Genomic DNA, 23,607 nt, shown 5'->3' on the forward strand with positions numbered 1-23,607 from the left:
GCCCCGCTCACACCTGTCCATCATTCACAGTGAAAGGACAAAGGGGAGACTGAGCTTGAACCCACATCCTACTGTTTCAATCCCAGCAGTTGTGATTTTGCAAATATTCAGCAGTGTATGCGTGGAATAAGGGTCCATCTGAAAAGACAGGCTGGCGACAGGGCGACCGCGTCCCCGTTGGAGATCGGGTTTGGTGAAAAGAAATTATTAAATATATTTTAAATAATTACGTGCGATAAAGACAGCCAGTTAAGGGTTTCAGTTCCTCGACTGCGGTGGAATTTTTAAGCGGTTCTTGGTAGAGGTTCCTTCCTGGATGTCACCTTTGACCCTAGCAGACCCCCGTGAGTGCCTGTGAACTGCAGATAAGCCATTAACTAATTATTAATACGAACTTTTGTCGACAAAAAGCCTCGAGCGAGTCGTCATTTTCAAAGAAACACATTAGCTGTGCTGCTATAATTTTAAAAAAAAATTATTTATATTGTCTATCTGTCTAAGGGATGGAATTAGTTCAGTGCTTCTTACTGCTGAGTGTATTTTCATTTTTGATTGCTTTTGCTGCTGCCTGGACATACGTGGCAGGACATGTTTGTGAATTTCCCACTGTCCGCGACACGGACGTCACACCGAAGATCATCGTTTGCGAAAAATATCACGGAAACCACTTGTGAACCGTTTTGTCCTTAATTATAACTCCTGGGGGGGGGGGGTCGATGTGAACATTCAAGCAGGCGCTCCTTGTTCAATATGCAGTCTGATGAGCAGAAAACAGCATATTGAGCTGTGAGCTGGGGGTCCGCAGGGGGTCGCGTTCTGGACCTCCGACCTGCTGCAGAGCTTGTCGGTACTGTGGTAAAACGGGACCCCTCCACTTCATGCAGTGACAGAAGATCCAACCCCACGGAACAGGCGAAACTCACAAAAACGAACAACTAAAACACAAATGCCAAGTTTGTTTGCCACAGCCTTTGTCGGGCACTTTTTCAAAAAATTTCCCATTGATTAATATGTAAACAAATTTAATCCAAATGTGGAATCAAGCCTGAATCTGAAATTAATGATCACACACCCCTGTCAAACGACATACTGTAGAAAAAGTGGCCGCACTGACTATTCCAATCTGCCAAGAGCGCAGGTGTAAATCACCTGCGGAACAGTACATATTGAGAGTAAGAACATGGTATTCCTGGTATTCACAAGGATGGATGATCATTGCTGAAGGTCAAAACACAGTGAATGGAAAACCTCCACATTGCACAATACATGCAAGCCCTTTGTGCCTTAAAATATGTCATATCTGCAAAGACACGTCAGTTCTGGACAGTGAGAAAGTGTTTGCTCGTTTCTCACAGAGTTGATGCAGCAGGTGATGAAGCTGGTAGCGTAAGGGCTAGAACTGCTGCATTTGGACCCGAAGGTTGCAGGTTTGATCCCCACCCCTGGCTGTAGGAGCAAGGTACCTACCCTAAAGTGCTCTAGTAAAATTATCCAGCTGTATAAATGGGTAAATTGTTGGAAGTAACCCAACATTGTAAATTGTGTTGGAGAAACGTGTCAGAAAAATGAAGAAATGTAGATATATAGTGCAGTACTGGTGTAAATTAAGAGAGCAACAAAAGACCCTTGAGCTAACAGGTTCATGGGCTGAATAAGAATATGATATTATCAAATTGGCAAAGTCATCAGAAACAGGGTACGGAACTCTTCGAAAAGAAACAATGTCAAATAGGTTCCCATGTAAAAAGAAGTGATGCTGAAACAGAAAACAAGTAATTTTGAAAAAGAAAAAAAGCTTGTATAGTATAAATACTACATAAATGGCTCCTTCAGTGAAATTGTGGAATTAAACGCAAAAAACACCCGCTGCTCCTACTTGCAGGAATCATATTCAAAATATCTCTGATGGAAAAACAAACAATGAATGAAAAAAAACAATAAAATGAAAAAAAAAAAACAAATGTATTGCATACTATGTAGATATCGCAAAATTAAAAATGAAGGCAGTCAGCAATTGTTTTCTCATACCCAGTAATATCAATCAGTGCTGCTCCAAAACATATTCAGTTTGGTTATCTAAAGAGATAAACAATTTGTTTGTATTTATGAGTGAAGATCATGATACTTGACCAGGAAATGTATTTTATTCTTATGATCTATGCTTATAATTCCCTCTGTAAATATGTGGATGAACAAGTATTTCAAACTTTTTTGCTTGAAAAATTACCATTTCATCTGCATAAATGAATTATGTATGTATTTTTTATGTATTATTATGTATAATTATGTATCTATATATATACATATACAAACATATACGCACATAACATACTTATAAATATACATATGTTGCATATATGTTAGAAGGAGAAAACCTCTTTTTTATTTTATATTATTATATGTATATATATTTAATCAATACTAGTTTGACCTCCAGCAGCTCCAAAGATTTAAAGATAGTTGAACTGCCCACTTATTTCAAAGTTTTTGTGTTATTTGTGATTTTGACATGTTCAGTTTTGTTCTATTTGTGTTGTTCATGTAACATTTCTGTTTATATAGATCAAATGTAAATATATTTCACTAGCATATACAACTCACAAATATACAGTATATATGTCACTATCTGAAATATGCAGTAGAAGGAACATATATTCCATTTGTAAATGCAGGGTTCGACAGGCTGCAGGTTGGTTTATTGTAATGCTGCCACTGTATGAACAGAGACAATATTTTAAAACAGGTTTATTAGGGAAACAAACGCATAAAGGAAAAGTAGCACAAAAAGAGCTTGTATTCTTTATCATGCCCCCCTGCTCTATCCCCTTAACCAATCACAGCAATCTTTAAATCCCAAACACGAAATCTTTATCACAACCTAAATAGTAGATCATTCCATAATTTCTATAATTTTAGAAAAAAAAATAAATAAACACATTAATTCAGTTAATTCATCAATTCAATTAAGTCAAAACAACTTTTTAAAAATGAAATGCTCTTACACATGCTACCTTTTATAAACCGTTAAAATGCAGATTTATTAATACACATTGACTGTATACACCAGTGTGGGTCATTTCTGTAGAATTTGTAATTAACAGTACTTGGGCTTGTTCTTAAATTTATTTATTTAAGTGATGCTTTCCTTTACAGCAGCTTATAATGTTAAAGTACTTAGAGTTGTTTAAACGTTTACAGAGGCGGGTAAGTAGCTTGCTTAACTGTACTACAGGGGGACCTAGGATTCGAACCTGCGACCTTGGGGGTAAAGGCAGTAATTTTAACCACTATGCCACAAGTGAGCTTACTCTTTTTTTTATTGAAACTGAAATCTCAGAAATGGCTCCATTTCGAATTAAAAAAAAACGCTCTTTATTAGGCGAGCGTGTGAAAAAATATCTTTAATGGGCTGAGAGAAACTGCTGATCCATCTGAGCGCCCGGCGTCTCCACTGTGGTCGTTGCCCTCCGCTGCCGATAGGTGGCGACATATTTTGCATATTACGGCACAGCGCTATAACTGAAGAAGAAGAAGAAAACGAATACAGTGTTTAAAAAATTAACACAAAATATAACAACAAAGACAAAAACTGTTTAAATATACTATATAAAAACAAACCAAAGGATCAAGGGAATGGAAATTTCAATTTACAGTTTAAACGAAACTTTAGAACGATTTACAGAATTTTAATAGCTTTTCTAATAGTAGTATAATCATAATGTAGTTTTATTTCCTTCGAGAGCGTGTCAGGTAAAATACTACAACAATGTACATCTTTGTTCCTGTGACTAATTTATTGTGTTCATGTACCTGGCTGTGTTATTCCACACCACTTAACTCTTAATTAGTCATTAACAAACCATAAACTATAAAATTACACAAAAATTATTTTACATAGCGATAACGTTAATACAATAATTTGGACGAAGGAGCTGAAACAGTGCAAATCATTTGCCAAATGTCATGAAAAACGAATCAACGGCTCTCAAGGCACGAGGCGGTTCATATGATTCCCTTTTTTTATGGAACTCTTCGTAATACAGTGTGGAACAGAAATAGAAACGTTTACTGGGACATATTTAAACATGACAGGCATTTGCACCAACACGTGCCTATTCAGCCCGAAAGGCAGGAGCTACGCTGTTTCATAATATCCGGAAAAAAACATTGTGACGTCACGCGAAACCGGAAGCAGATGGAAGATGGTGGAAACTGCGAGAAACACTGTTGATGTAGAGCCAGGAGTAAAAATAAACCGCAGCCACAAGCTCGGGTGTTTCGGAGGGAGCGGCCGCACAGAATAACGGATAACTGAACACTGAGGCGAGGAGTATTTGCTGCCGTTGTGGTTTTGTCGGAGAAGTGTGCGTACAGCGCTGTTAGTGTTAGTTCAAATTATCCGTTCGAGTGCTGCTCGGGTTAGCTGTGAGGCTAACGGCGGTGTGTCACCGGGGAGCGCGCGGAGCCGCCGCGAGCCCGTCGTGACGTGTGAGTGTCGGAGACTAGCCGCCCGCCCGATTCACAGGACTGACACGGTGTCACAGGCGCGTTCGAGCGGAGCGGAGCGGACCGCCATGCCCCTCCTGTTCCTGGAGCGCTTCCCCTGGCCCAGCCTGCGGACCTACACAGCCGGGAGCGCCGCCCTGCTGGTCGCCAGCGTGCTCAGCGCGTACAACGCCTTAAGCCAGCCGCCGGGCCCGGGGCACGGAGACCTCCCCGGGGACGGAGAGCCTCCGGTGCTCGTGCTGCGCCACTTGGGCGGCGGGCTCGTCTCCCACGTGTTCTGGCACCTGGTCTCCGACAGCCTCTTCGTGTGGGTGAGGAAACCGCTGCTGTGTCCGCATGATCATGGTGGTTCATTCATCCCGACTGCTTCACTCCTCCATGTGGAAGACAGTGTGTGAAGTGTGTGTGTTCCAGGTGCTGGTGAACACAGCTTGCTGCTTGCTGATGCTGCTGGCCAAGGCGATCCAGTGCCTGGTGTTCGGTCCTCTGCGAGTCAGCGAGAAGCAGGTGCGGCTGCCGCCGGTGTGTCAGCAGCTGGTAGTGTAAGTTAGAGCTGCTGCCTTTGGACCCAAATATCGCAGGTTCGATTCCCACCTCCAGTAGTACCTTTGAACAAGGTACTCGCTCAGAATTGCTCCAGTAAAACTACCCAGCTGTATAAATGGGTAAATAACTATAAATACCTTAACGTTACTGGTGAGCTGGTAGCATGGTTAGAGTTGTTGCCTTTGGAGCTAAAAGTCCCAGGTTTGATCCCCGCCTCTGGCTGTAGTACCCATAAACAAGGTACTTACCCTCAAGTTGCTCCGGTAAAAATGACCCAACTGTATAAATGGGTAGAAAATTGTAATCTTGTAGCTGTAATAACTGTCACCTTAGCATTGTAAGTCACTTTGGAGAAAAGCGTCATCTAAATGACATCTAAATGATTAAATATAAATGCACATTTACGGTTCACCTGGACAGCCCTTCTCCCTGCCCTGCAGTTGCTGCGGCTGTCAGCTTGCAGTCTGATGGTTATCAGGTCAAACCCCACTCCTGTAGTATTAGCCTTGATCACGATATGTACTTTGGACAGATACAGTAAAGAGATGACCCAGCTGTAAGGATAAATAACTGTAAAGTTGATCTAATTGGAGTGAAGTTTTGATAAAGCTTCAAGATGGAAACAAAGTTCAGCTGCAAAAGTGCAGTGAATACACAGTTGCTGAAAACAATTCTCAGTAGTTGTAATACGAACTCAAGGCAACCCAAGTTGAAGTCGTGACGGATTTCACGTGCTTTGCTGTTCCCTTGCAAATCTGTTACAGCAGATGAATCCAAAATTGCATCATGTGACTTCAAATCCCAACAGGCTGTTAGCACAAAGATAAATTTATTATTATACATCCTCACGATGACTTGATGCTTTGGCTCATCATGGATGTGGCTCTGCTGAAGAAACTTGTTTTTAAGATGCAAGTTCTGGATTTTTGAAAAACCAAGATAGATAAGAAACCTTAAGAAGTCAGGTCCCATAAGTAAGCCGTAATAAGGTGTTTCATGTCCACATCATTTCATTTTTTAGTTCTGTAATTATTCCCTCTGGGAAGTTCTCCAGAGCCACAGCATGGTTTTTAACAAGCTTGCCTTCATCTTGCACATGTGCTGTTGGTTTTCATTATGAAAAAGACACCAGGAGCTGTGGCTAGTTAATGTCTCTGTGTTTACCAGTGAAATGTGATCCCTCTGGCTCTCTCTTGCTCTCACTTCTCAATCTACCTGTCCTCCCCCAGCACCTGAAGGACAAATTCTGGAACTTTGTCTTCTACAAGTTCATCTTCATCTTTGGCGTGCTGAATGTCCAAACCGTGGAGGAGGTGGTCATGTGGTGCTTGTGGTTTGCCGTACTCATCTTCCTGCACCTCATGGTCCAGCTGTGCAAAGACCGCTTTGAATATGTAAGTGTACCAGGAAGCGCAGGGGTCCCCTTTTCAGCCTTGCATTCAGTGTCATCATGTTTTTATTGGCAAGTCTCAGGAAGGGAATAATGTACTTCAATAAACATAGTTATTGGTATGAGTAAGTAGAAAACTGTCAAAATTGTAAACTGTTTGTGTGGCTATAGGTAGAAGTGTCTTAAAAAAATAATGAAAATGTTTACATCGCTGTTACTCTGAATTCACATACCATTTCTCAGATTCTTGCTGTTCTTCATTTGCCTTTTATTTCTGAAAGTAAAATGTAGTCTAGGTTTCAGATGACCCTTGTCTATGCCTTATCACAAATAAGTAACTCTTGGTTATGTGTGATGTAATAGTGGGGGCGGTGTAATAGGCAGACCTGCAGCTGCAGTGCAGGGCTGTTCACTGCAATCCATAGCCTGTATTTTTTCATATCATGCACTATTAATAGGAGCACATGAGTTCTCTCTTCACCCAGACCAAAGTTCTCCAGTTACCCAGATTGAAGTGATCTGTGTGCACCCAGATCAAAATTTTATGGCACAAATTCTGTGTGACTTATACTGTTATTTCTTGTGGAAAGCTCAATTGTAGCTTATTGTCAATTATTTTTATTAATGTTTGCATGGGCTTGCTAAACATGGCAGTGATGAGTTTTCTGTTTAATCCCCATGTCAGGCACATAATTTTAAGCGCAGACCAATACTGTATTAACAAGTGGGACTTGGATGTCACCACACTACTGCCATGTGCAGGGCCTGTCCGACAGCCTTTAAAAAATGGGGAAAAAACATTTTCAATCAAATACTTACATTTGTTTTAGAAAGTATAGTATTCTTTATGGTTAGTTTTCACTGATGCAAACACAGAGGTCAGATGAGTTACTTTCTGTCATACAGATAACTATAATAGGGGATAGCTGGTAGTGGATTGGGGGGCATGGTGGTGCAGCGAGTTTGGCTGGGGCCTGCTCTCTGGTGGGTCTGGAGTTTGTCCTGCTTTTGGTGCCTTGCGGTGGACTGGTGTCCCGTTCGGGGTATATCCCGCTCCCCCTCCGGCCTTGCGCTCTGTGTTGCCGGGTTAGGCTCTGGTTTGCCGCGAGCCTGCTTGGGATAAGAGGTTTCAGACTGTGTGTGTGTGTGTGTGTGTGTGTGTGTGTGTGTGTGTGTGTGTGTGTGTGGGTAATGGATTGAGCCATTACATTACAACCGAGGGGCCTGGGTTCAAATTCCTGCTCCTGCCGTAATACCATTGTACAAAATAATGACCTGGAATTGCTACAGCCAGAATTACCCGAATGTTTAATAAGTTAGTGAATAATTGCTTTTTGCTTAGTATACAAAATATGACATTGCAAACTGACTCAGAAAAAGAAGTCTGCCCAATAATGGTTTAGTCATAGCTACCTTTTCAGATAGGTAAGCTCTGGTGGAGCCCGTGGGTATTACCAGTATGTGAGAGGACTTCTTATACATGGACTTTAACTCTTGTGCAATCTCCATCTCGACTTTTTCTTTGCTTTTCATTTTCTTTGTGTTTCTATGTCCATGATTACAGCTCTCCTTTTCACCCACCACACCCATGAGCAGCCATGTGCGCGTGCTCACCCTACTGGGCTCCATGCTGCTGTGCGGCTGTGGCCTGGCCTTGCTGTGCGCGCTGGTGGGACCAGCGTACGGAATGCACACGGTGTCTTTCATGGCTGCGGAGGTATGGCTGCTCTTGGGACTTGGATGTGAATTGAACTCAGTCCACATTTTAGTCAAGTTGGTCTATTCCCTAAAGTAACAAATCCCTGTACTTTGGTGATTTAAGTGACATAAGTGGGTGTAGTAAAAGTCCTTTGCTTTAATAGTAATCGGGTCCATTAGTATGAAATACATTTTCTGTCAACCTCTTCTATGTTGCTTTTAAAATTTTTTTTTTTTTTTTTTTTTTTAAAACGTTGATACATTGGAGTTATGAACAATTTTTAATCTGTGGACTGAAGTTCCATGTAAGACCCCTGGCATAACAAAGAATTCCATATTTGTTTTCTGTAATTGTTGCTATAAATGGAAATGCTGTGTGAGATTATTTCTGCATTCAGGTAATCACAGTTTGTGTCCTATGAATGCTCAAATTAAGAATTATCCAAGATTATAACATTTTCAGGGTTTTTTTTGGATCTTTTGTTTCATTCACTGAGCCATTTCTTAACATTTCAGAGGATATGTGTCAGTACAACAGACCCAAATCAAAATACCAGTTTGGGAAAGTTTTAATTTAACTTCCCTCCAAAGTTTTCACAACTTATGCTCAGTGTTTCTGAGTATCTGATCAACAGCAAGATGACTAAACAGGAGTTTGTGCAGATGACATGTTTATTTTGTAATTTTAAATTAACTTAACTTTTAATGTAGCTTGAAATGAAAGAAAAATATAAAATTTTACAATCTTTTAGTAGTATATCTGAGGAGTTTTCAAACATGTCCTATAAATCAATCAAGGGCTTTCTGTCTTATTAACCTGTTATTGATTTTGATTGAGTGGTAAAAGGGACTTGGCTATTAGTTACAAACTTTACAGACTTGAATCTCATTTCATTTTGTAAATTGTGGAGCCATCGTGCACTCCAAACCCAGCTGACGGTGGGTTCAACACAAAATTTTCACAACTTTTAGGTACATATACTGTATGTAAAAAAGAAAAATAATAATTAGTGTCAAAAGGTGAATTTGGATTTGCTGCCAGAAAGCACAGTATATTCAAAACTTTACCAAAATGATCTTTCTGTGTTCAGCAAAGACCAAAATATGAAAATGTCATGATGATATGGGGGTTGTAAGTGGAAGGACTTGAGCCATCTTACGCCATAAATTGTTACGTCATTAATAAAATAATATAATATTAACGTAGGGTTTATTAATAAGTAAAAAAAAATGACAAATGCTCCTAACTTGCTGTTTATTGGACTCAAGGTATATTTGTTATTTTTTTGTTCATTGTGTGCTCACTATGTTGGCCTTTCTGTTCCTAGTGTCTGCTGGTTATTGTCCGTACTGCCCATGTCATAATGAGGTAGGTACTCTGCTCTGTCTGCCAGACTCCTTGCCCTTGGTCAGGCCCACTTATAAAAATGGGAACATTTGCCTCCCCTCCAGCTGCTGTTACCTCGAGCTGAAAGGCTACACCATAGTTTCAGAAGAATAAGGATTATTGTTAGATTGTGTTCAGTCAACAATTATTTAATTCAGGCTGAGACAGAAGAGGAACCCCTGTGGATCCTCAAATTACAAGTTTCCTGTGGTGCCCAAAAAGAGAAAATGGAACATATTCTTATTCAATTCATTAGATGTGGATGTTGGACTCTGCTACGGTTCTGCTTTGTCTCCCTTGCTGTTTGCAATTTTCATGGACAGAATATGAAGGTACAACCAGCGCTCAAGTAGTGTCCAATTGGGGGCTAAGGGTGGCATCTCTGCTGTTAGTGGGTGATGTTGTCTTATCGTCCTCTGACTATGACCTTTGACACGCACTCTAAAGATTTTCTGTCGAGGGTCAGGTGGCTGGTATGAAAGTTTTCCTCTCACAAGAGTGGGTTTCTCTCTCCAGGTGAGGGGAATAACTGCCCCTGGTAGAGGAGTTCAGATGTTTTGGGTTCTTATTTGAGTGATGGAACAAGGGAGCAGGAGATTGAAGGACACATTGGTGCAGCATCAGTAGTCCTGTTGGTACCGGGATTTGTGGTGGTGAAGCGGAGCTGAGGTTTCGGAAAAAAGCCTTTAGGTCATCAGTCAGGGTACATTCCCATCCTTACCTGTAATCAGAAGTTTGGGCAATGTTCAAAAGAAGAACAGAAGTCCCGCTTGGAGGAGACAGAGGACAGGTTGTACCTCACAGCTGAGAACACCTGGGCCTCTCCAGGAGCAACTGGACATTGTTTGTGAGGGATGGAAGGTTTGGCTTCCATTGCAAACCTTTCCGGTACAAGCAAGCGATAACTGACAGAATGGGACATTTCTGTAGTGCAAAAAAGATCAGTTTGGATTTAAACTGTGGTAGAGCATAGTTGAAATATGAGTGGAGAGTGTGGTTCTAAAGTAGATTTAAATTCTTCCAGGTATTCATTCCACCTGTGGGATCTGAACCACGAGGGAACCTGGGAAAACAAGGGCACATACGTGTACTACACTGACTTCATCATGGAATTAGCCCTTCTGTCTCTGGATCTGATGCACCACATCCACATGCTGGTCAGTGTCCTCGTACCACAGACTCACTTCCCGCAGGTTTGGTGTTTCAGATACGATTTTTATTTATATATGTCACATCGGGAACCTCGGTGCATAAAACCACTAAAACTAGGGTGTTGGCTATGATTAAATTGTTAGTTTTTACTTTATTTTCACTTTAGCTCGCAGGAATTAAACAATATGCACTTTCTTACTCATCAGAGTCTCCCACTGCTCCTAATGACAACTTCTGCTTCCTTCTTGGCTGTCCAGCTGTTTGGCAACATCTGGCTCTCAATGGCCAGTCTGGTGATTTTCATGCAGCTGCGTTACCTTTTCCACGAAGTTCAGCGTCGCATCCGACGCCACAAGAACTACCTGCGTGTCATTGACAACATGGAGTCCAGGTGAGGGCGCAGTGTCGCCTTATTGTTCTCCCCCGATGCTCTTACTTTGCAGTCTGTCTCATTTGTGGCCCCCGTTATGTGCATGTCAGGTTTGCTGTGGCTTCCCCTGAGGAGCTAGCTGCCAACAACGATGACTGTGCCATCTGCTGGGACTCCATGCAGACGGCGCGCAAACTGCCCTGCGGACATCTCTTCCACAAGTCAGTGATTTCTCCATCCACATCGGGGTGCTCTGCTTTTGAACCAGCAGGCCACAGAAAATGCGTTGTTTTCTGGAACAACAAGGATGTTTTTGGAATCCTAAAGTACAATCAAAAATGATTTGAAGATGTGCTCTTTGAAATAAAAGGACTGCTGTTTTTGTTTTTACGTAACTCATTAGACGTCCTTGTTTTAATTTTGAAATGTTGTGCAAAACAGTTTCTGCTTGTTTAAGTGTAACGATTCCAAAGTGTTCGCTGGGACCAAGCCCAGATAACCAAAATGAGCCATATAAACAAAAGCTGAGTACCCCGAACTACAATATAAAAAAAAAAAAAACCCTTCCATGTGTATTACACAACGTTTAATTCAAAGTTATGCGAAATTTCAGGTTCAGCATTATGGTCCATTGTAAAAGTTCTACTGTTCTGCTAAAAATAGTGATTTCTAGGATGACCAGCGGTGACTTATGCGTGTTCCCGTCTGCACACACGTAGCTCATGCCTGCGCTCCTGGCTAGAACAGGATACTTCCTGCCCTACCTGTCGTATGTCCTTGAACATCAATGAGGGCAGCAGGGCACGTGACGACCAGCAGAGGGAGCCCTTAGATGACAACATAGTGCCTGGACCTGGTGCTGAGCCCCACCCCCACCTCAACCAGCATAACCACTTCTTCCACTTTGATGGTAAAAGTTGTAGAAGAAGCTTTCAGTCATTCATTCATTCAAGCTTTCAGTAGAAAAGAACTCAGATCGATGTTGTATTTACTGTCCTTTAGTAGTAGTCTGTTGGCTCCAAGATGTATTAAAGGTTTCTTGAATCTTGAGATTTGTGGTATGCAGCACATTTGCCAATAGCCTTTTGGAGCATTGGTAAGAGAATTGAGTGGAATTATTGCAAAGTGATGCTAAGTACAGTTCTTTGTGCTACTTTGCAATGTTGCAGAATTTCTCTCCGAAAAAGGGCTGGAAACCCTTGGGGATGTAATTAATGCCATAATAACTCAATTGGACTCCCATATGATTCCGTAGGCCTGTGTATATTAAGTGTTTCAAAGTTCTTTTCTATGTTTGGGGACAGCTGATAGTATAGTAGGTTAGAGATGCTGCCTTTGGACCCAAAGGTCGCAGATTCCCTTCCCTCCTCTAGCTGTAGTACTTTTAAGGAAGGTACTTACCCTAAAGTGGTCCAGTAAAATTCTCTAGCTGTGTAAATGGGTGAATAACTGTAGGTAGATTTAACATTGTAACTCACTTTGGAGAAAAGCTTCAGCTAAGTGACTTAATGTAAATGTTTAATTCAGCAGGGCTCAGCAAGCTCTTTTTTTCCAGTAATCTTGGTCAGGTTCACATACATTTGTTGAATTCTGGGCATGAGCTTAAAAGCAGAACTGAGATATGCTGTGAGTTGAGATATTGTGTCAAAATTTGGTCAGGCATAATTTAATCAGCCACATCTGTTGCTTGCCTTATCTCCTGATGTTCAGTACATGTGGACGGTCTTGGTCAATGGCTGCATGTCTCCACAGGCTCTCGCATTGCCAGCTGGCTGCCCAGTTTCTCTGTGGAGGTCATGCACACCACCCACCTGCTTGGCATCGCGCAGGCAAACAACTCCCAGCTCAATGCCATGGTGAGTGACAGGTGCCATTTCCAACCTGATGTAATCTCTAGCCAAAGGTGTCTAGATGTGCTCGTACTTCCTGACAGAGAGATTTGGCAGATCCACAAAGGTTTGGTTGTGCTTGTTATAAAGGTGACTTTGAGATGCGTGCCAGGCTTGAGTAAGTATTTACCTACTTGCACATAGCGATCCAAAACGGACAATGATCATGACAAGTCACAAGTAAAAGGGAGTGGTGGTAACCCCAGACAATCGCTTTCCCTCATTCTCAAAATTCCAAATCAAAAATAGAATTACCACCAACATTTGCAAAAAGTTCAAGTGGGTTTTATTGTCATTTCTCTCTATAGCTTATATACAGTGGAATGAAATGTCAGTTCTCCGGGGACCATGGAGCAGCACAGAACAGTATGCAGGGCTACATAAAACGCAAATACACAGTGTGAGACGAGTACAGGACAATAAATACACAGGACATGGACTCTAAACTGTAAATTGTTTGTAGTGTGTTGAATCATTCTGGGTTAGCGGTTTGACTGTGTCGGGTTACCGGTTTGACTGTGTCAGGTCAGCGTTGGGAGGCAGCAGGGTGTTGAGCAATCTGACTGCCTCAGGAAAGAAACTGTTGCAGTTGGAAAATGTCAGTCAACTGCCAACAGATTTCAACTACAATCAGCCAAACCAATAATTAGTTAAAGGTCAACAAGGATTGAGCCAAGGAAGCTTATAAGTACTCTTCTCAGACAGTTCAGTTCACTTCTCAGCATTTTTGTATCTGTGCATTCTAATACAATCTTACAATGCAGTATAAACAGGTACATATTTATATTATGAATGAAATGATGGCGCCGCGAACGGCCGCCTCGGTGTGGAGCTCCATAGTTGTTTTACTGTTTTTGTTAGTTTGCCCTGTCTTTAATTATACTCCTACAATCAGTTTTACCATGGAAGAACTGCTAAACATTCGGCAGTACACACCACCCAACATTTTACCGGTTTTCGATTATTCTGATGTTTTGCTGGACATTGTAGTCGGAGGTGCAGCGGCGCCGCTCAAGCGCTCCAAGACGCGCAAGCGTGGAAAGCGAGCCGGCGCGCTAGTAAAGCTCCGAAAGCGTGGGTTTAGAACAGCGCTGCCTAGTATCCATCTGGCGAACCTCCTCTCCTTACCCAACAAAATGGACGAACTTTTCCTCCTGTCCCAGAGAAACAAGGACTTTTTAAACTCTGCTGCTCTGTGTTTCACGGAAACCTGGATGAATGAAGCCATCCCGGGCAGCGCGCTACATCTGCCGGGCTTCCAGCTGTTCAGAGCAGATCGCGACGCGGAATCAGCAGGGAAATCATGTGGCGGTGGGACATGCTTCTACATCAACGAAAGGTGGTGTACAGATGTAACAGCGTTGAAGAAGATGTGCTGTCCCAACCTAGAAGTGCTCTTCATCAACTGTAAGCCTTTCTACTCACCGCGGGAGTTTTCCTTGTAAGTGTTTACATTCCACCGCAAGCGTGCATGAACGCAGCGCTGCAACAGCTGGGTAATCAGATCACAGACACGGAGCAACAACACCCGGACTCTGTCATAATCATTCTCTGGGACTTTAATAAAGCAAATCTCTCCCGTGAACTGCCAAAATACAGACAGCATATTACATGTCCCACCAGAGACAGTAATATACTGGACCACTGCTACACCACAGTAAAGGATGCATATCACTCTGTTCCACGGGCAGCTTTGGGGCTCTCTGATCACTGCCTGGTTCATCTTATACCGACCTACAGGCAGAAACTGAAATCAGCTAAACCTGTAATAAGGACTGTTAAAAGATGGACTGAGGAAGCAGAGCAGGACTTACAAGCCTGCTTCGAGTGCACCAATTGGAGTGTTTTTGAGGCTGCTGCTACCGATCTAGATCAGCTCACAGACTCTGTAACATCATATGTCAGTTTCTGTGAGGATATGTGCATCCCTGCCAGGACTCGTTTAACATACAACAACAACAAACCATGGTTCACTGCAAAACTCAGACAGCTTCGTCAGGCCAAAGAAGACACCTGCAAGAATGGGGACAGAGTCCTGTATAAACAGGCCAAAAACACACTGGCAAAGGAGATCAGAGTGGCTAAGAGAAACTACTCTGAAATGCTGAAGAAACAGTTTTCAGCCAACGATCCTGCATCGGTGTGGAAAGGCCTGAAAGACATCACAAATTACAAGACACCATCCCCCAGCACCGTATCAACTCAACAACTGGCCGACGATTTGAATGAGTTTTATTGCAGGTTCGATAAACCCTGTCTCACACCTCACACCCATTCAGACCCTCTCTCCACGCATCAATTAACACCTCCAGTAACCCCCACCTTCCCCCCTCCTGCACCTTTGATCTGTGAAGAGGAGGTGCGTCGGGTCTTCCTCAAACAGAAGACAAGGAAAGCACCAGGCCCAGATGGCGTCTCACCGGCCTGCCTGACAACCTGTGCTGACCAGCTGGCCCCTATCTTCGCAAAGATCTTCAACAGATCCCTGGAGATGTGCGAAGCTCCTTCCTGCTGCAAACACTCCGCCATCATTCCCATTCCGAAGAAATCCAAAATCACAGGACTTAATGACTACAGACCCGTCGCCTTAACGTCTGTGGTCATGAAGTCACTTGAAAGACTGGTGTTGGACTACCTGAAGGACATCACTGGACCCTTGCTGGACCCCCTGCAGTTTGCTTATTGAGCAAACAGGTCTGTGGATGATGCAGTCAACATGGGACTGCACTACATCCTGCAACATCTGGACAAACCAGGGACTTATGCGAGAATCCTGTTCGTGGACTTCGGCTCAGCCTTCAACACCATCATCCCACACCTCCTCCTGTCCAAATTAACCCAACTCTGTGCCCACCTCCATATGTCGGTGGATCACCAACTTTCTGACAGACAGGCAGCAGATAGTGAGGCTGGGAAAATTCTCATCCAATACTCGCACGATCAGTACTGGCGCCCCCCAGGGATGTGTGCTCTCCCCACTGCTCTTCTCCCTGTACACCAACGACTGCACCGCAAAAGACCCCTCTGTCAAACTCTTGAAGTTTGCAGACAACACTACACTCATCGGTTTCATCCGGGATGGTGACGAGTCTGCTTACAGACAGGAGGTCCAAGAGCTGGCTGTCTGGTGCAGTCATAACAACCTGGAGCTGAACACGCTCAAAACAGTGGAGATGATTGTGGACTTTAGGAGAAACACCTCAGCATCATCTCCACTCACCATCATGAACAGCACTGTGGCAACAGTGGAGTTATTCAGGTTTCTGGGCACCACCATCTCACAGGACCTGAAGTGGGAGCTCCAAATGGACTCCAATGTGAAGAAGGCCCAGCAGAGGTTGTACTTCCTTCGCCAGCTGAGGAAGTTCAACCTGCCACAGGAGCTACTGGTGCAATTCTACTCCGCAGTCATCCAGTCTGTCCTCTGCACCTCTATAACTGTCTGGTTCGGCTCAGCTATGAAATCAGACATCAGAAGGTTACAGGAGATAGTTTGGACTGCTGGAAGAATCATCGGCACATCCCTCCAGCTCTTCAAGAACTGCACGCATCCAGAGTCAGTAAAAGAGCTAGCAAAATCATTCTAGACCCCTCACATCCAGGCCACTTCCTCTTCGAACCCTTGCCATCTGGCCAGCACTACAGAGCACTAAGCACCAGGACAGCCAGGCACAAGAAAAGTTTCTTTCCTCAGTCCGTCTACCTCATGAACAGCTAAATCCCCCCTGGAGAGTAAACCAGTGCAATACACAATGCTATTTATATTTATAACTATTTATCACATCATATCTCTTACTCACACTCCCTTGCCTTTGTAACTAGTGACTATTTTTGTATATAATATTGGGTACTTTTATATTTTTTATATATTTTTTATCCCTTATTCACATACTCTATCTTCTCATCTATCTTGTCACTGTCATTCTGTCTGTGCTGTGGAAGTTCCTGTCACCAAGACAAATTCCTTGTATGTGTGAACATACTTGGCAATAAAGCTCATTCTGATTCTGATATTAAGCAAGCAGTTATTAATGAGACAGCTAAACATTCAAGTTATTTTATTTCCCCATCTGCAATTACCACAACAGCCTATAGTAGCCAGTGATTGTCTAAAGGATGGAATTCATCACTCCTGTTTGCTTCCCTGGTGTGATATCCATGCAAGATGCTCCATCACAGAGTAAAAAACCTGCTCACAACACAGGTGTCCAAAATTAAACAACATTTGCCTGGTGTCCCGTTCTCTCCACAGGCCCATCAGATCCAGGAGATGTTCCCTCAAGTGCCCTTCCATCTGGTACTCCAGGACCTGCAGCTCACACGCTCAGTGGAGATCACTACGGATAACATCCTGGAGGGACGAATCCAAGTGCCCTTTCCGACACAGGTGAGTACTGCTGATCTAAGACCCTCACACCTGTGGTAGACCTGCACACTAGAAATACTTTTGATTTAATGTAACGTGAAAAATGGATAAAGAGTGAAAAGGAGATCTTTTTATCCACACCATCTAGTGATGTTAAGGTGAATATTCTGTAAATTTATATAAAATTAATATTAATGGACTGAAAGTTAAAGTGTCTGTTCCTGCAGTTGTGCAGTGGCTGTGTTTGCAGAGGGAAAACAAAATGAGTGAGAGGTGTATTTCCCTGTATGTCACCTCAGGTGAACGAGTGGGCCCCCCCACAGGTCGCAACCCCAGTTACTTCCGTGGAGGAGCTGCCCGGGGCCAGCGGAGGCGCAGAGCCGGTTCCAAGGGAGGATGTGGAAGTCCGGGGCAGTCGCTTCTCCAAATCGGCTGAGGAGAGGCAGAGGATGCTTGTGCAGAGGAAGGAGGAGATGCTACAGCAGGCACGCAGGTATGGCCATACCATACCATAACTTGGAATGTGTGATTGTCTTGTGATGGACTGGCATCTGCACTATACAGTAAGTTGTTTACTTCACAAACACCACATTTAACTCGCATGTCTGCTGTAGCAGTGCTCCCGGGTTCAGAAACTGAAATGAGGAAAAGGGAGTGTTTAAAAAATCAGATAAAACATGCACTATGCTTCATGTGTGCTGCAGTAAAGGATCCTTTTAGTAGCAATGTGTTTTTAATTCAAAAAGAGGGAAGCAGAACAGTCGCCAGTCATCAGTATTTCAAAAGAACACTGTGCAGTTTAAAACAAACTACCCTGAAGTAGTTAAAAGAAACTTAAAAAAATGAGCACTTCTGTCTGTTTTTATAAGGCATTTCCCTGTTTGTTTCCTTCAGCTTGCAAACTATTGTAAATTTTCGTGACTGCGTTAACACTGCATCAGCTGTTATCTCGCGTTGCACGGACAGTGCGAGAGAATCCAAGAGCAACTCCGCTCACTCTCTGTGGAGCTGAGATGTTCTCCCCTTGTTCGCATGGGTTTCCTCCAAAAGACGTGTATTTAGTGCCATCACAGTGGGAGCCTGAGTGAATTTTCTCATGGGGCTTTGTAAAGTATGATCATTATTATCAGCGTTTATTTATATACAGGCAGTCCCCGAGTTACAAACGTCCAACTTATGAACAACCACCTTACTGACCGGAAGTTGACTTTTTTTGGTCACCCTTAAGTAACAATCAAATGAAACTTCATAATTAAGCCTATTATATTAAAAATTTGAGTTACTGTATATACAATGCTTCGTAATAATAAACGGGCGCTACTTTGCGAAGCGCATCAAGACATTGTCTAGAGCAGTTTGTCGGCTCGTGGGCGGGTGGCGTGAGCCCGAGATAGGACAGACTTCCCATTAAGTGTCTTGTGTTACTGTATTTGGCTTGAATTTATTTTTGTTTTTACCCTCCTAACCATGGCACCAAAGTGTAAATGTGATGCAAGTGATAATGGTGCATCCAAGAAAAAGCAAACGATCACGATTGAAAGTAAAGATTAAGTAATAAAGCGAAAGGTGAAATGCCAACAATCAGTGGATAACCGGACATTAACGTTTCTTTAATGTTTTGCGCATGCACACACGCGCGCACGCACACACGCTCTCTCTCTCTCTCTCTCTCTGAAAGAGCACTCTGCTACAAAAGACACTTCTTCCCAGTTGTGGAATCTCACTCCAGACAACATGAGGGACATCTCTTCCAAGTCCTGTTCCCCAGTCCCATTCCACGTTTCTTTGATAACAACCACCCACCTTGTCCCTCAACCACGATTTCGGATCCTCGACTCTGTTCAGTTCGCCGATTAACTGACCGACCGTTCGCCCGTCCCCGACCACGAAAACACGTGTAGTCCTTTGATTCTGAATAAACGATCCTGCACTTGGGTCCAGCCTCCTCTGTGTCCTCTGTTCATCACAGTAGTAACATTTATTATTGTAATGACCCGCATTGTTGTGGTTTGAGGGGGAACTGTGTTTATTGTAAATAGTTGCATTATGAATAAAATGTAATGAAAGTGTTCAACCACTAGGACAGTTTACAGGAAAAATAATGGGGTGACTGTGTTTCCCGGGATGAGGAAAAAAGAAATCCTGGGGCCCCTAAGCAAGCTGGGAAGGCTGGCTTGAGGCGCAGGTCCTTGAGGAAACGGATACTCAGGACTGAGGGCATTATTTCCCTGAGTGCCGGTGTTCTAATAAAACGTTTGTCACAAACGCTGCCTGTGCGTCCTTCTTCACCCCATCCGAACCCAGAGCACTGTGCTCAACATTTTTCTCTCTTTCTCTCTGTGTTATAAACACTAGTTACATTTATCGTTACACTGTTATTACTGTATTGTTATGTTAAAGATGTTTTACTGTATCTGAAGTGTTTCTTCAATTTTTTTTATGCATAAAAAGGTATACGATATACTAAATCAAACATTTGACAAACCGACATTAGATACCCACCATACCTAACTGTTCCGACTTACGTCAAAATCCAACTTAAAGACATACTGATGACATGGAACTCGTTCATAATACGAAGACTGCCTGTAGACTGTTCTGTTTTATGTGCAGTTTACATTTATTCATTTAGCAGATGCTTTTCTCATAAAGCGGCCTACATCTCAGAGGAAAATACAATGTGTGCATTACATCAAGAGAAATAGACTTGGATGCAGATATGTGATTCTAAAGCACAGTTAATTTGTCACATTCCACCATATGAACCAGTGTACATCACATGAGTAGCTGTGTAAAGTTTTCTCCGTTATTCAGCAGTTATGATCACAAAATGATTAAGCCAAACATTTACTCATATATCATGCACTTAAGTTACCCATATGTTATATGCTGGTATAAATGGTGACATCTGACAAAACTGCACTTAAAAATTGTCCCTCTGTATCTGTATTTCTTCATCCGTCAGTGGAATGTACTTTTTTCCCTCACAGTTCTACATTGCTTTGGAGAAAAGCGTGTGCTAAGTGAATTAATTCAATTAAATTCATAAATGCTCTTTCTCTCTAATTCATGGTTCAGTATTTATGTAGTAGTTATATTTATTGTAAATTATTTTTTTGAAATAGTGCCATGTATCTAAATTACCGTATTAAATGTACTGCAATTATTAAAAGTAGTTCTCGATCTGTGTTTCAAATGAAGGAAGCTGATGACATATTTAACACGTGCTCTGACATTGTAAAAACATATTCGTGACCTATGAGGTTTTGTTAATGGGTCGGACAGTGGCATCAATTCCAGTTCCTACGGAGCTGAGAAATAGCCAGGACAGTGAGGTACATGTACATATGTACCAGATGTTGAACTGCAACATGTATGTTCACAGGAGGTTCCTGAACAGGAGCCCTGAGGGAGATGAGGAGGAAGAGGAGGAGGAGGGGGGCGAGGAGGGGGAAGATGGCCTGCCTGCTCTGGAGGTCGACAATGTGGCCCGTGGCCTGGATCACATAGCGTTGCGACGACGGATGCTTGCAGCGGCAGCGGAACGCCGGATTCAAAGGCGACAGGACACTCCCCAGTGATGCGGTGCCCCCCACTCCTTCCCCACCTTTCCCTCCGCACAGTTCCCACACCAGCAGCCTCCGTGCACCAACCTGCCAGAAGTCTCCTCGGCTTCTTCCTCGGAAGCACGGAATTTGCATTTCTCTTTACCTACGATAGCTGTGACAGCCCAGGCGAACGAGTGCAGTGGATGCGCTGCATGTTGGCCAGCTGCCATTTTGCTGTGATGTTTTAGGTTGCCTTAGCGAGAAGGCGACCTTTTCTTAAGAGCTTGAATGTGTTTTAGATTTCACAGCTTTAATCGTTCTCATCTGCTTCTTTCCCACAGTAAAGTTTTTGGGGACAGTGCTCGTAAACCCTTTATGTCACATGCTCGTACCCTCCGCTTTGTCATGCACACTTGCCTGGGAACAATGTCTGTGTCACATCTGAGCAGAAATGTGGGAGGATGTGGAAGTGAGTCTGTGCTGCGAAACACCTTCTTCATGGCAGTTTTTTAAAAAAAAAATTTTTGTACAGTCAGTCATTTTGGGAAACACTGTAAACGCACATCTGTTTTTAAGGGTTTCCCATGTGTTGAGGGAAAAAGCTCCGTTCTAAGCAACAGACGCTGTGCAAATGGAATATAGTGTCACAAAGTGCTACAGTGTGCAGCCTAAAGTAAAGTAGGAGTGTAAATTATGAAACATTTACATAGAGGTATATGTAGCAGCATTTCTGAAGAGAAAATACTCTATTTTAATGTGCATAAGAGTTCTGTGAAAGTCAAATGTGAACCCACCATAGACTGTGTGGAGTGGTTGCACCCCCATGTGTGTTTGTTTGCAGACCGTACTGTGCAGGATCACAGAGCGTAACCGTCGGAGGTTAGAAAAAGTCGCCGATATAGTCAGCTGTTAATTGTTCGTGTTTCCTCAGTGGTCCTCATGGTCTCTATGACAGAGAAACGTATTATTGTCCGTTGGTGTGGATTTGGAATTGGGTCTGTTTTTGGCTAAGGCTCATTTCAGTGCTGGAATTTCTTTCTCATTTAACAAGCATTAAGCTAAAGATGTTTTTTTCTGAATTGAGGTATTTTCTGCTCTCCATTTGCTGCCTTTGCTGTAAGGCACGCATACCAAGCTGTGTTCTTCTTTCCGTTCACCACCGACGACAGTGTTGTCTCATTTTATCCTAAAAATGTTCATTCTGAAATCAGAGTTAATTCAGGTGTTCAACACTACGGGAACGGAATGGTGTGGTTGTCATTTTACGAATAATCGTGATGACCACATGACAGAGTTAGGAACAGCAACGCCTCTACTTCTCTGCAAGTATTTTCCTCCATACCTTTAGCATGGGCTTTTGAGGTTTTTTTTTTTGTGCCCCTTACCTCATACCTCATAGTATTGTTGAGTGCTTTACTGTTTGGTATAATTACCCTGATAATTGTTCAAATGTGAGTGAAGCAAAATTTAAGTAGGATCATAAGCTCTTCTGTTGGATTTTAGGTTGTGACCTGTGAATGTCCTCTCCTTCATGAGCTGAGGTAGGAGTTCAGCGAAATGTCTTTTCCTTATTGAGGGGTGTGGGAGGGAAGCCACATGTGCACAAGACGCTCTGACCGTGGACAAAGCTTGGAGATAATGACAGGAGGTGCCCCGCTGTCCATCTGTCCTGGCCATCAGCTGTGTCCTTTCCCACCTGTATAACAGAGGTGGACCTTTGCTGGTTTTACTTTCCATTTGGAGAAATCCAGGTATTTCAGTTCCATTTATTGTTTATGAAGAGCTCTTTTCAGCACTGTGACCCACGGCGCTCGAGCTAGAAGTTCATGAAGTTGACTCATGAGCGACTGTGTGTGCACATGTATTGCTGGAAGGGGCAGCGATGAGGAAAGGTGTTTCTACATGAGAAGAGGGCGTCTCTGTAGTTGCTGCGCAATTCTAATGCTGTAGAATTAATTTCATATTTAGTTTCTGGGAAGGTGTGTGACCTCTTGCATGTACTTCAGGCATGTACCCAGAATGACACTTATTTTGAACCATGAATAGACTCTTTGTTAGCTATATATCTTCTTAAAAATTATTTTCAAAGAGCTTGCGCTTACAAACTTAATGTCAAAAATTAAATTTATTAGAAAGCGCTGACTTTTTTCTTCAACAGGTTTTTGATGCTCTTAACTGTGTACATAAACCAAAAGCAATTAGGTTTTTGTTGTTTGCACAGTTGCACCTTGTAGGAGTCTTTCTTAAAATAGCAAGTCTCAGTACACTAACTGTATTTACAGTTGGGTTTCTCAAACAAGCAGACAGAATATGAAACCGGATGCTTTGGAACGCTTTTGACGCAAAAAAAGAAAAAAAAAAAAAAACAAAAAAAGGTGCCTGAAATCAACCATGGATTAATGAATGAGCTTTTGTAAATAATTTTGTAATGAAGGTTGCTACAAATGTGAATTGACCTTGTACAATAAAATAAAAACTATAGCTCCTATAAAATTTTAACCATGCTGTTGCTTTCTAGTTATACTCTGTCCAGTTCAGGGTGTGTGTGTGTGTGTGTGTGTGTGTGTGTGTGTGTGTGTGTGTGTATAGAATATACGTGTGTGTGTGTATGTATATATATTATATATGTGTGTATATGTATATTTTACCATTAACTAGAACCTACTAAGAGCTTCACAAAGTGTGTGTGTGTGTGTGTGTGTGTGTGTGTGTGTGTGTGTGTGCGTGTGTGTGATGCTCTTAGTAGGTTCTAGTT

The 23,607-nt window shown here is 42.6% G+C and overlaps 1 protein-coding gene across 2 annotated transcripts; it reads left to right on the forward strand.

Moving 5' to 3' along the window:
* Nucleotides 1-4,168: 4,168 nt before the first annotated feature.
* On the forward strand, nucleotides 4,169-23,223 carry LOC108928314 (E3 ubiquitin-protein ligase AMFR-like). 2 transcript variants are annotated; one of them, XM_018742198.2, is made up of 13 exons: nucleotides 4,169-4,817; nucleotides 4,921-5,013; nucleotides 6,282-6,446; nucleotides 8,007-8,159; nucleotides 9,469-9,509; nucleotides 10,552-10,684; nucleotides 10,937-11,070; nucleotides 11,160-11,270; nucleotides 11,769-11,959; nucleotides 12,802-12,905; nucleotides 17,191-17,325; nucleotides 17,628-17,797; nucleotides 20,690-23,223. In XM_018742198.2, the coding sequence occupies exons 1-13, from the start codon at nucleotides 4,575-4,577 to the stop codon at nucleotides 20,883-20,885; spliced, it is 1,869 nt and encodes a 622-aa protein (XP_018597714.2). In that variant the 5' UTR covers nucleotides 4,169-4,574; the 3' UTR covers nucleotides 20,886-23,223. The 2 variants fall into 2 exon arrangements, with proteins under 2 accessions (XP_018597714.2, XP_018597715.2); XM_018742199.2 differs by having other exon boundaries at nucleotides 4,170-4,817; nucleotides 17,604-17,797.
* The last annotated feature ends 384 nt before the right edge of the window (nucleotides 23,224-23,607 follow it).

This window comes from Scleropages formosus, chromosome 5, assembly GCF_900964775.1.
Source record: "Scleropages formosus chromosome 5, fSclFor1.1, whole genome shotgun sequence".
In the NCBI taxonomy this organism is placed as follows: Eukaryota; Metazoa; Chordata; class Actinopteri; order Osteoglossiformes; family Osteoglossidae; genus Scleropages; species Scleropages formosus.

What these genes read in the sequence shown, in the direction of transcription:
- LOC108928314 (XM_018742199.2), top strand. Translation starts at nt 4,575, where the DNA reads ATGCCCCTCCTGTTCCTGGAGCGCTTCCCCTGGCCCAGCCTGCGGACC. An exon ending in GCAAAGACCGCTTTGAATAT is followed by an intron (nt 6,447 to 8,006) that starts GTAAGTGTACCA and finishes CCATGATTACAG; the next exon opens with CTCTCCTTTTCACCCACCAC. An exon ending in TGCGGACATCTCTTCCACAA is followed by an intron (nt 11,271 to 11,768) that starts GTCAGTGATTTC and finishes GCACACACGTAG; the next exon opens with CTCATGCCTGCGCTCCTGGC.